The sequence below is a fragment of the Heterodontus francisci genome, chromosome 26, assembly GCF_036365525.1.
Source record: "Heterodontus francisci isolate sHetFra1 chromosome 26, sHetFra1.hap1, whole genome shotgun sequence".
Lineage (NCBI taxonomy): Eukaryota > Metazoa > Chordata > Chondrichthyes > Heterodontiformes > Heterodontidae > Heterodontus > Heterodontus francisci.
In genome coordinates, this window is record NC_090396.1 from 72,778,515 (window position 1) to 72,792,379 (window position 13,865).

At 46.3% G+C, this 13,865-nt stretch overlaps 1 protein-coding gene across 2 annotated transcripts in view; it reads right to left on the reverse strand.

The window, feature by feature from the left end:
- ca10a (carbonic anhydrase Xa) overlaps positions 1-13,865 on the reverse strand; it is a 640,282-nt gene that overhangs the window by 365,904 nt on the left and 260,513 nt on the right. For both annotated transcript variants that reach the window (XM_068058728.1, XM_068058727.1), the window contains exon 3: positions 1,595-1,737. In XM_068058728.1, coding sequence (XP_067914829.1) covers positions 1,595-1,737 — 143 coding nt within the window. The remainder of the gene's footprint in view (positions 1-1,594; positions 1,738-13,865) is intronic.

The window sequence follows — 13,865 nt, forward strand, 5'->3', positions numbered from 1 at the left end:
CCCAACAGCCTTTATGTTACAATATGGTTTCTGAAGTCTTATTCCTTCGCATTTATTCACAGTCACAATGACTCGAAAATCTTGTGCATCCCATAATAATCAAACCCACATACACCACTTAACAGATGCAGGGTAAATCATCTATCATAAGTATAATTACACTCATGAGTCATTTATCTGGAATAACTGAGTTAAGTGCTAGAATTAAATTGAATATTCTGCAATTGAAAACAGGTAAACTGATTAATTCCCAAAGCAGCACAGCTCAGTACAATATCAGGTTTGATTGCAACACTCTCATTCACTCTTAGAAAGTAGGCATCATCAGAAACGCCAGCATTTATTGTCCCTCCCTCGGTACACTGGACACAACTAAATGGCTTCCTGGGCCACTTCAGTTAAATGTCAACCATGTAGGTGTGGGACTGGAGTCATATGTAGGTCAGACTGGGTAAGGGCAGAAGATTTCCTTCCCGAGAAGGAACTTAGTGACAACAATATCATGGTCGCTTTTACTGACACTAGCTTTTTATTTCTAGATTGAAATTCCAAATGATTTGAACTCAGGTTCTGCTAGATTATTAATCCAGGCCTCTAATCGTGCACAAGATCGTAAGAAATAGGAGCAGGAGTAGGCCATTCGGCCCCTCGAGCCTGCTCCACCATTCAATCAGATCATGGCTGATCTGATTGTGGCTTTAACTCCACTTTTCTGTCAGCCCCCAGAACCAGTAACATAACCATTAGACTACCGTACCTTGTAACATTACACAGAATTACACAGGGTATACAGCACAGAAGCAGGCCTTTCAGCCCCTCTAGTTCATGCTGGTGTTTCTGCTGCACTCTAGCCTCCACCTATCCTTTTTCATCCAATCCTATCAGCAGAACTCTCTCTTCCTCTTTCCCTCATGTGTTTATCCAGTCTCCCCATGAATGTATCTGTCCTATTCACCTCAACCACTCCCTGTGGTAGCGAGTTCCACATTCTCACCACTCTCTGGGTAAAAGGAAGGTTCACCTGAATTCCCTAATGGCTTTCTTGGTTACCATCTTATATTGACGGCCTCTGGTGATGCTCGTCCCCACAAGTGGAAACATTCTCTGTGTCTATCAAAATCTTTCCTCATTTTAAAGACCACAATTAGGTCACCCCTGAATCTTCACTTCAAGGGAAAATAGAGCCAGCCAGTTCGATCCTTGTGGTAAGGACCCATTGCCAAACATTCATGGTAAACCCATACTGTCACATTTCTTGACGAAATGTCAGAAGCATGAAAAACATGTGCTCATAAATATTCATTCACCATGTTGGAATGCCATTCAATCCATTTAATATTAGTTGAGAGGAAAGTAATTAAAGCTGTAAAATTTCTCCAAGGCTGGGTAACGCTGTCAGGTGAATTTTTATTTTTCTGTCGATTATCAAAGGTCAACTTGGACAGAATGTTCAAACAAACGAGAGTTGGGAAACTAAAGCATTACTTGGACATTTTCTGCCCTCACATGTCAAGATGATGACTGAGATTTCTGCACGTTTCAGGGGAGACAGCCGTTCAGAGAAAGGGTGAGGAGGTTGTTTGCTGTCACTTACCTTCTTGCCCGCTGTGTTAAGGCGGAGAGGTGTGAGAAAGGGGTCAAAGATCATGTGGCTTGTCTCAATGTTGATTGGTGACTGCCTCTTTCCGACTGAACACAGGTTCCAGGCAGAATTTACCAATCCCCAGAATGAAGGAACTGTTTAGAAAGAAAAATGTACAATTCAAACATGTTTGATTAGTGTTAAATCACCATGTACAATCATAGAATGATACAGCACAGAATGAGGCCATTCAGCCCCTCATGCCTATACTGGCTCTTTGAAAGAACTTTCCAATTAGTCTGACTCCCCCTGCTCTTCTCCATAGCCCGGTAAATTTCAACTTGCTCCGTAAAAATTTTTCTCCTCGTCTCCCCCTCTATTCTTTGGTCATCTATATGTTTCTATAGATATCGATCTGTTTCTCTGTTCACTGCCCAAAGTTACAATGCATTCTTTGGTCTGTTTAATGTCATCCTTGGTCAGTAAATGACCTGCAATCTGAACTCGTCTAATACCAATATGAAATCAGACAAAGCTCCCTTCCTTCTGATGTCTGCTTCCCTCTGCCCGATACGGAATGCTGATGTGGAATATAATGCAGACTCTCCGGCCCCCTATCCACCCTTCAACAACAACAACAACTGTATTTATATAACGCTTTTAATGGAATAAAACATCCAAGGCACTCCACAGGAGCATTACAAAACAAGGTATAGCACTGAGCCACATAAGGAAATATTAGGTCAGATGACCAAAAGCTTTGACAAAGAGGTAGATTTTAAGGAGCATCGTAAAGGAGTAAAGCAAAGCAGAGGGGTTTAGGGAGGGAATTGCAGAGCTTAGGACCCAGGCAGCTGAAGGCGCGACCACCAATGGTGGAGCGATTAAAATCAGGGATGCTCAAGAGGGCAGAATTAGAGAAGTGCAGAGATCTCAGAGAGTTGTGGGGCTGGAGGAGATTCCAGAGATAGGGAAGGGCGAGGCCACGAGGGCATTTGAAGACGAGGATGAAAAAACTAGCCCAAACTATCACCCTATGAAACTATCACCCTTCATCATCCTGTACAAAACTCTCTGTGTCAGATTTTATTAGTATCAGTGAGAAAATAAACTCAAGTCCCCTTGCCACAACCATGGTAACATGGTGCTCCTACCACAACCATGGTAACATGGTGCTCCAGCACAACCATGGTAACATGGTGCTCCTACCACAACCATGGTAACATGGTGCTCCTACCACAACCATGGTAACACTCTTGCCTCAATGCAGAAGGTTGTAGGTTCAAGTCCCACTCCAGAGACTTCAGTGCAGGCTAACACTCCAGTGCAGTACTGAGGGAGTGCTGCAGTGTCAGACACGCTGTCTTTCAGATGAGATATTAAACTGAGGCCTCAGCTGCCCTCTCAGATGGAAGTAAAAGATCTCATGGCCACTATTTCGAAGAACAGCAGGGAAGTTACTTAAGGTAACCTGGCCAGTATTTGTCCCACACCCAACGTCACTAAAAAAAACACATTATCTGGACATTATCACATAGTTGTTTTTGGGATCTTGCTGTGCACAAATTGGCTGCTGTGTTTCCTGCATTACATTACGTGACTACACTTCAAAAAGTATTTCATTGACTGTAAAGCACTTTGGGATGTCCTGAGGTCATGAAAGGTGCTATAGAAATGCAAGTCCTTGTTTTTCCCTCCCTCATTCTCTTTGTTAATTGTGAGTTCGAGATGTCCAACTATTATCACTGCTCCCAATGAATGAATCATCACAGAGAATTCTTTTCGATTCAATTCCCACTACAGGGCATGTCCACGGAACCTATTTCAGCCAGGACTGCAGTGTTGCCATCTCCTTCCTTGAGACGGGACCTTTGTAACCAAGATCTGATGGCGTGGATGTTCAAGACCAGTGGCACTATTTAAAGAGGAGCTGTCAACACTTCCCCTTAACCATCACCAAAGAAAGGGTGAACTTATCACCATCTCATTTCTGTCTGTGGGATCTTACTATGCACAGAAATGGCTGCTGCATTCACCTTCATAAGAGTGGGTACATTTCAAAGCCTTTTACTGGAAGTGTGAAACGTGAGCAGTGTAATAAGCTGCTATATAAATTCAGCTCCTTTCTTTACACCAAGTGAGGGTGAAATTAGTCCACAGAGAAAGCAGGTAACAGGTGAGAGCCAATCAGTTGAGTGAATTTCTATCCATTGTTATCAACAGTTGTGGTGTAAAATGGACAGCTGATTGGCTACAGCCCGTTGCTCAGTTTCGTCAAGGACGAATATAACTCACAGAGTCTCGGGATAGCTGGATAGTAAAACTCCACTACTCATCATTTCATTCACTCGTAGACCTGTGCTATTGTTAGAGGTAAATGAGCCAGGAACACACTGACCTCAACAGCTATCCCATGAGATATTTACACACCAACTCCTGAACTGTTCGTGTGGCTGCTCACAGGCTGTCTGGGGTGTGGGGGTGTTGGTGGGGGTGGGGGGGGGGGGTGTTGGGGGGTGGGGGGGGGGGGGGGAGGGGGGAGGGGTGGGGGCTGGGGTAGAGCCGACATCTCTGGTTGGACATATTCCTGGAGGTGTTAACATGTGACGTCCTGCCTTTAAGCCCCTCGGCCCGCACACCTCTGCCATTGGTTCCTCGACATGTCCATCCTCATGGTGCTCTACCCACATGTTCCCACCATTGGTCACCCAACATGTCAATCAGCATGGTGCCCCGCCTTCCTGTACCAAGATGACCCTTCATTACCCAATTGGCTGATAAGGTTAAATTAAGGGAATTTGGAGGAGGTTCATGTGGGGCATAAGCAGAGAGCAGAAGGGCCAAATGGCATGTTTCTCAACTGTCCATTCTGTGTAAAAATAGCCTTTACTTCCCAAGTCCGATATTTTTATAACCAGTAAATAAAAGTGTTCAAAGAATATATATTTATTTATAACATAATTTTTTCACTACCCCTATGATTTTCTCCCCAGTTGTCCTGGAGTTTAATCTTTAAGTCCTGCAGTCTCCAGGGCAGTTCTGGACGGTTGGCAACTCAGTGCTGATGGCAGGAGCAGTCGGGGATTGTGTACGCCTGGAATGCCAGGGAAAGGCAGCCTTCATCTACACATAAGCAGCCAATTAGAAAACATTACTTGTACGATTATTGGATTGCAAGCAGCTTGCTGCAAAGTGGCCGGTAGGGCCAGATCTTGGGGGCATTTGAGATGCTCTGAGATACCCAATTGAACCCTCTTTCAACTCCAAGTATAGTGCCCATCCCAGCAAACAGCCCTGAAATTTCTAAATGTAAGCCAAACACTAAATGCCTGCTTTGAAAAGTAAGAGAGTTTTTTTCAGTTCTATATCTTGCGAGGTACATGTTAATTATTAATGTTACTGTCGCTGTTAATGACTACACCAGCAATATAAATATCACAGCACAAACCACCAGCAGTCCAGTTGCAGACCAGGGAGATGAAGCATCAAGATTGGTCGTGCCTTGAAACTTGTTCCCAAATGACTTATTCTATACATCATGTACAAATTCATCACTGCTTATCTTTGCTGATAGTCTATTGTGCAGAGCCAGCAGTGACCTAAATTGTTCCCTCTTACCTGCTGTGTACTGCACTAGTGCAGGAGCTGATACTGAGACACTTACAGGCCGTTCAGTACCAGACAGGAATGGCGCATTGCCTGCTATTTTTTATTCGTTCGGGGGATGTGGACATCGCTGGCTCGGCCAGCATTTATTGCCCATCCCTAATTGCCCTTGAGAAGGTGGTGGTGAGCTGCCTTCTTGAACCGCTGCAGTCCATGTGGGGTAGGCACACCCACAGTGCTGTTAGGGAGGGGGGGGGTTCCAGGATTTTGACCCAGCAACAGTGAAGGAACGGCGATACAGTTCCAAATCAGGATGGTGTGTGACTTGGAGGGGAGCTTGCAGGTGGTGTTGTTCCCATGTGTTTGCTGTCCTTGTCCTTCTAGGTGGTAGAGGTCGCAGGTTTGGAAGGTGCTGTCGAAGAAGCCTTGGTGCGTTGCTGCAGTGCATCTTGTAGATGGTACACACTGCTGCTACTGTACATCAGTGGTGGAGGGAGTGAAGGTTGAAGGTGGTGGATGAGCTGCCAATCAAGTGGGCTGCTTTGTCCTGGATGGTGTCGAGCTTCTTGAGTGTTGTTGGAGCTGCACCCATCCAGGCAAGTGGAGAGTATTCCATCACACTCCTGACTTGTGCCTTGTAGATGGTGGGCAGACTTTGGGGAGTCAGGAGGTAAGTTACTCACTGCAGAATTCCCAGCCTCTGACCTGCTCTTGTAGCTATTTATGTGGCTACTCCAGTTCAGTTTCTGGTCAATGGTAACCCCCAGGATGTTGATAGTGGGGCATTCAGTGATGGTAATGCCATTCAATGTCACGTGGAGATGGTTAGATTCTCTCAGGTTTATTAATTTATATGCCCAGGAGCTGCCACTGAGACACGTATATTACGATAGCAGAAAGGAGTGAGTGCCTCATTCCCTTTTTCTCGGTTTGAATGTACAGGAGCTGACACACAACCTAAGAATAAATTGCTGGCTGTTGAGTGTTGCCTGCTGTTTCAAGGAACAAATGTGAAATTGGTGACAGGATAATGCCAATGTGAAGGACTGTTTGTCATGACAGACACTGAACAGCTAAAGCACCTTTTAGACAATGCCCTTCACACTGTCATTACGTCTCACGCTGTCATTGCATATACAGGATAACAACTATTTAATGCGGTCATTATTGTCCCTTTGTAATCCACATTAGTTCCAGCTCGGAGAGGAGATGCTTTTATAAAAATAACAATTATTATTTCCGCACAGTTTATTGAATGGCGAACATGTCATCTGGCAACTGCTGTAGAATTTAGCAGGAAGTAGATTAGACCTGAAGACATTGAATGTGAGAAACACACAGACCTTGGTTTTCTATAGAGTTCCTCTGGTAAGTGATTTGAGTGGGATGGTCAAGTAGTGGCCATGTTACTAAGCAGCAATCCTGAGAACAAGAGTTCAAATCCCACACTAGAATTTCAGCTCAGTGAGCACATACAATGTGTTGAAATGAATAAAGAGATACATTTAAGAGGAAGCTGGATAAACACATGAGGGAGCAAGGAATAGAAGGATATGTTGATAGGGTGAGATGAAGGAGGGTGGGAGGAGGCTCGTGTGGAGCAGAAACACTGCCGTGGCAAATGGCCTGTTACTGTGTTGTAAATTCTCCATAATGCTCTCAGTAATGATGACCATGTAATGACTGGATTGCTGTAAAACCCCATCTGGTTCACTAATGCCCTTTAGGGAAGGAAATCTGCCATCCTTACCTGGTCTGGCCTACATGTGACTCCAGACTCACACCAGCCTGGTTGACTCTTAACTGCCCTCTGAAACAGCCCGTGAATCCACTCAGTCATATCAAACCACATGGACTACAGTGGCTCGAGCAGAAGGACTATCCCCACTTACGGACGAGCAGTAAACCTAACCAGTAGGTTTTTTAACATCAATCTGACAGCTTCAAGGTCAATGTTACTCACAGATTTTTATTTCCAGAGATTTTAAACTAAATTCTAATTCTCAATCTATCACGGTAGGATTTGAACTCGTGAGCTCTGGATTACTAGAATCAGAGAATCATACAGCACAGGAGGAGTCCATTTGAGCCATTGTGTCTGTGCTGGCTCTTGGAAAGAGCTGTCCAATTAGTCCCACTGCCCCTCTGCTCTTTCCCCATAATCCTGCAAATTTCCCCCTTCAATTATTTATCCAATTCCCTTTTGAAAGTTGTTATTGAATCTGTTTCCACCGCCCTTTCAGGCAGCGCGCTCCAGATCACAACTCACTGTGTGTATCAAAAAAATTCTGCTCATCTCCTCCTCTGTTTTTTTTGCCCAGTTATTTGAAGTCTGTGCTCAGGCTTTGGGATTACTAGTTGAGTAGCACAGGTACTTTCCCAGTCTGGACTGTATAGCTAAAGATTGAGAGAGTAGAAGCTATGTTTACTGATGTAGTATCTAGTTTCAATGGAGCAATATGGGTGCAGGGGTATCCTCCCACTCTATAATATTTCAGTGCTCTACAATGCTGCTGCTTCTTGTCCATGGTAAGCAATGTGTCTGTGACTTGCTTTGTGCATCTGTACACAGCTAATTCTGGTGATATCCTCAGTAGCGACCAGGAATGAGCCAGTGGAATGAAGATGCAGGATGCCTTTTTAACCTTTGCAGCCAACTCTATGTTTCTGGACGTGTCATCACATGACCTTCTGCCACCTATTGCCCCGCCCACCACCCCTCCCTCCCCCCCCACCCCCCCACCCCCCTACTCTCTCAGGATTGGTTGCCTGACACATTCACAGTGTCCAGCCATCATAACCCAATGGTAAAGCCATCAAAACAGAATTACCTGGAGAGAAATATTTGCAGGGCTACGGGGAAAATGCAGGGGAGTGGGACGGGGTGAGTTGCTCTTGCAGAGAGCTGGCACGGACACAATGGGCCGAATGGCCTCCTTCTGTGCTGTAACCATTCTATGAATAAAGGCCCCATTACTCGATTGGCTGATGCTTTTTTGACTGTGGTTTCCTATGTTCAATATTTTCAGAACTAGTAAAAAAAAGTTTCCAAAGTTTTTTTCAAAGCCACAATTTTTATTCAAAGCCCCTGTGATTTCTGTCCCAGTTGCTGATCCCAGTTGTGTCCTGGAGGTTCATCTTTAATCCCTGGAGACTACAGAGCATTCCTGGAGGGCTGGCAACCCCTGGCAACGTCTGTATTGAAGCTACTATTCAGGTTGGGTTTGCAGCCTGCAATGCAATATAGTAATGACTCTACAACTCTATGATTTCCTTTGTGAAGCGTAACCTCTGCAAACAAAGCTTCTGGCACGCTAGAGGTGAAGGAAGGACCTTGGGCCATAGTAAAAGGCAGCTCCAGGGATGAGGGACTTCTGTTACATGGAGAGACTGGAGATAAAGCTGGGATAAAAACAGGAAGTGCTGGAAATACTCAGCAGGTCAGACAGCATCTGTGGAGAGAGAAACAGAGATGTTTGAGCTCGATGTCCTTTCATCAGAACTGGTGAACAAGGTAAAAGAGTCATAGAGTTATATACAGCACAGAAACAGGCCCTTTGGCCCATCGTGTCTGTGCTGGATAAACAGAGATAAGCGGAAATCTCAACCAGGTCACAAACCTGAAATGTTGACTCTGTTTCTCTCTCCACAGATGCTGCCTGACATGATGAGTATTCCCAGCACTTTCTGCTTTTATTTCAGATTTCCAGCATCTGCAATATTTTGTTTTTATTATTAAAGAAGCTGGGATTGTTCTCAGGGCAGAGAAGGTTAAGGGGAAATTTAATAGAGGCGTTCAAAATCATGAAGGGTTTTGACTGAGTAAATAAAGAGAAACTGTTTCCAGTGGCAGCAGGATCAGTAACCAGAGAACTCAGATTTCAAATAATTGGCAAAAGACTCAGAGAGGGGAGATGAGGGGGGAATGTTTTTTACACAGCGAGTTGTTGCGATATGGAACGCGCTGCTTGAAAGGGTGGTGGAAGCAGATTCAATATTAACTTTCAAAAAGAAATTGGAGAAGTACTAAAGGGGAAAAATGTGCTATAGGGATATAGGAAAATGGTGGGAGAGTAGGACTAATTGGATAGCTCTTTCAAAGAGCCAACACAGGCATAATGGGCAGAATGGCCTCCCTCATATGATTCTATGTCTTCCATTGATATACCTACCCACCCAAGGCACTAGCACATGTTTCAGACGGAGCAGAACTCATCACAGAATCTTATAGCACAGAAGGAGGCCATTCAGCCCACCATGCCAGTGCTGGCTCTTTGAAAGAGTTATCCAATTGGTCCCACTCCCTGCTCTTTCCTCATAAGACTGCAATTTATCAGTAATAAGGCAAAGCCCTTTCTATGCCAGGATTAAGAAACTATGTACATCACCATGTCAATGCAAAGAACAAACTGGGCCCTAAATCCAATGGACTTTCAAAACTGCAAGAATCTTTCCACACAATACTTCAGATTCCAGGCAAATATCGAACTGTTTTGCCCAGGGACCTTCATCCTGATAAATCAGAATTTTAATTGCATTGGGATTCCTTAAATTAAAAAAAAACACAGTCCATTTGAATCACTCATTTGAAGATTCAGTTTAAACAAAAATGACAGAAGTATTGATGAAAAGATATTTTTTACAATTAGAACTCAGGACTGAGGCACTGACTCTCATCGTAATTTAGCAGTGGGTCGATTATAGCCAGAGAGACAGAAAGCAATGAGTTCTCAATGAATCAGCATTAGGATTCTACACAGTGTTAACAAATGGGATGGAGTTTGATCCATTGGGATTGTGGAGAATGGGAGTGAATGGGAAGGGTTTTGATCCAATGGGATTCTGGTGAGTGGGAGTGAATGGGAAGGGTTTTGATCCATTGGGATTCTGGTGAATGGGAGTGAATGGGAAGGGATTTGATCCATTGGGATTCTGGTGAATGGGAGTGAATGGGAAGGGATTTGATCCATTGGGATTCTGGTGAATGGGAGTGAATGGGAAGAAGCTCGATCCATTGGGATTGTGGAGAACAGGAGTGAATGGAAAGGGATTTGATCCATCGGGATTCTGGTGAATGGGAGTGAATGGGAAGAAGCTCGATCCATTGGGATTGTGGAGAACAGGAGTGAATGGAAAGGGATTTGATCCATCGGGATTCTGGTGAATGGGAGTGAATGGGAAGGGGTTGATCCATTGGGATTGTGGAGAATGGGATGGACTGGGGGTGAATGATTTGTTACACCAGGTTGGGCTGATTGGGATTTTAGACTCTGATTTGATAGTGCATTTGTCAGCAGCTAACTGTATGGCAGAATGTCGCTGTGCTTTGTAAACACACTGTGATTTACTGCCACATTCCTACTTTGCCAGCTCGTGTCTGATTCAATGAATCAGATCCTAATATTTTCGAAGAGCTACGGCCTGCCAAGGGCTGGAAAAACGAACAGAGTCATAAACATTCTTTGGACGGATTTCTTTTCAAATGCTCTCAGCATCAGAAAGAACAATTTGCTGTTTATCCGAGGTATTAGTGTGTCATGAATCTTTACAGTGCTACCTCCTGGTTGTTTCCCGAACTATTATAAACCCCAAGAGCTGTGCAACCTTAATTTTTGAGATATATATAACTGCAGCCTTGCTCCTGAGCATTCTGAACTTTGCTGGGCAGTTCCTAATGCGAAGCTTTGTTAAACTTGGACTGTCCCTATGAGGCCTCTGCTCACACACCCACAGTGAGGAAATGGTCTGAACAGGCACATACTGAGGACAAATAGAAGTTCAAAGGCTCTGCCCACTGGCAGCAGCTAATAACACTCCAAATCCTACCTCTCGGGACAAGCCAGATTAACCAGGCAGACAATATAACATGAAATGACTAAATACAAATAGAAGTTGCTAGAAGTACTCAGCAGGTCTGGCAACATCTATGGAGAGAGAAGCAGAGTTAATGGTTTATGCCTTTCATCAGCACTGGAGATGACCGTACTTCTTAAATTATACTTGCACTATTGTAACTTCTGACATGCACATTGATAATGCCTATGTAAACTTGTCACACTGTAATTACACCGTTCTGCCAATAGAGGTGCTGCAGTGGGAGTTTGTGAGGATATTTGGGCTGGACTGGGCCCGTATTTATCAGAATGTTGGTCAGGCACCGTCAAGCCACGAGCTATAAATAATCAGCACAAGTCAGGTTTATGCCAAATTGCCAGGCTAGAAGATTCCATGTCACTTCACAGAATTTCCCCAGTGAATTGCCTGGTGCTTGCTGACCTATACTGACTCCAGGACTGACAATCCCCGATTTTAAAATTCCCATTTGTGTTTTCAAATTTCTCCATGGCCTCACCCCTCCCTCTCTCTGTAACCGCCTCCAGCCCTACAACCCTCTGAGATCTCTGCGCTCCTCTAATTCTGGGCCTCTTGCACATCCCTGACTTTAATTCCTCCACCATTGGCGACCGTGCCTTCGGCTGCCTGGACCCCAAGCTCTGGAATTCCCCCCTTAAACCTCTCCAATTCTCTGCCTCTCACTGCTCCTTTAAGATGCTCCTTGAAATCACCACTTTGACCAAGCTTTGGTCACCTGTCCTAACAGCTCTTTATGGGTCCTGGTGTCAGATTTTGTTTGGTAAAGCTTCTGAAAAGCACCTCGGGATGTTTTGCTATGTTAAAGGTGCTATATAAATGCAGTTTGCTGCTCATCATCATTCACCAGTGTGTGTGAAAGTCTTCTTACCTGCAATGCACAGGGCCTGTGCACAAACCTAATGATACCAAAAACCCCAAACCAATCATACAGACGATAAGGATTGTTCATTAATCATGTCCCAGCTGGGTAACACAGTCAGGTGAAATTCAGTGCGGAACTTTATTAAAATAACTGATGATGTTGTATATGCTGGAATCTGCTAAAGGCCTCGATCTAAGACTTGCTGGCTGGCCAGGATTTATAACTGGCCTTGCGAGATTGTGCTGGAGAAAAGCACAAAGGGCTGGATGTGATTGCATCTGATAACAGCTCCAGCTTCCCGATCTGAATTAGCATATAAAGAATGCAGAGAGATCGTGGATTCTTGGCTCCAGACAAGGAACTGCAATGTGTATCACAAGAGGAAGTGGCTTGAATTCAAATTGTTGGCCCATTATTAGGGGATCTTTCTATATTCCCCAAATCCCTCCAGGCAGCAGAAAGGAATGTGCAGAAAACAAAAGCTGCACAGCTTCACCTCATACCCCATTCCCCCTCCACTCCCACCTCCCCACTGTACCTCATTCCCCCATTCCCCCTCCACTCCCACCTCCCCACTGTACCTCATACCCCATCCCCCTCCACTCCCACATCCCCACTGTACCTCTTTCCCGATTCCCCCTCCACTCCCTCCTCCCCACTCTACCTCATTCCCCCATTCCCCCTCCACTCCCACCTCCCCACTGTACCTCATTCCCCATCCCCCTCCACTCCCACCTCCCCACTGTACCTCATTCCCCATCCCCCTCCACTCCCACCGCCCCACTGTACCTCATTCCCCATCCCCCTTCACTCCCACCTCCCCACTGAACCTCATTCCCCATCCCCCTCCACTCCCACCTCCCCACTGTACCTCATTCCCCATCCCCCTCCACTCCCACCTCACCACTGTACCTCATTCCACATCCCCCTCCACTCCCACCTCCCCACTGTACCTCATTCCCCCATTCCCCCTCCACTCCCACCTCCCCACTGTACCTCATTCCCCCATTCCCCCTCCACTCCCACCTCCCCACTGTACATTCCCCATCCCCCTCCACTCCCACCTCCCCACTGTACCTCATTCCCCCATTCCCGCTCCACTCCCACCTCCCCACTGTACCTCATTCCCCCATTCCCCCTCCACTCCCACCTCCCCACTGTACCTCATTCCCCATCCCCCTCCACTCCCACCTCCCCACTGTACATTCCCCATCCCCCTCCACTCCCACCTCCCCACTGTACCTCATTCCCCCATTCCCGCTCCACTCCCACCTCCCCACTGTACCTCATTCCCCCATTCCCCCTCCACTCCCACCTCCCCACTGTACATTCCCCATCCCCCTCCACTCCCACCTCCCCACTGTACCTCATTCCCCCATTCCCGCTCCACTCCCACCTCCCCACTGTACCTCATTCCCCCATTCCCCCTCCACTCCCACCTCCCCACTGTACCTCATTCCCCATCCCCCTCCACTCCCACCTCCCCACTGTACCTCATTCAACCTCCACTCCCACCTCCCCACTGTACCTCATTCCCCCATTCCCCCTCCACTCCCACCTCCCCACTGTACCTCATTCCCCGATTCCCCCTCCACTCCCTCCTCCCCACTGTACCTCTTTCCTGATTCCCCCTCCACTCCTACCTCCGCGCTGTACCTCATTCCCCCATCCCCCACCACTCCCTCCTGCACACTGTACCTCATTCCCCCATTACCCCACCACTCCCACCTCCCCACTGTACCTCTTTCCCGATTCCCCCTTCACTCCCACCTCCCCACTGTACCTCATTCAACCTCCACTCGCACCTCCCCACTGTACCTCATTCCCCCATTTCCCCTCCACTCCCACCTCCCCACTGTACCTCATTCCCCATCCCCCTCCACTCCCACCTCCCCACTGTACCTCATTCCCCGATTCCCCCTCCACTCCCACCTCCCCAAT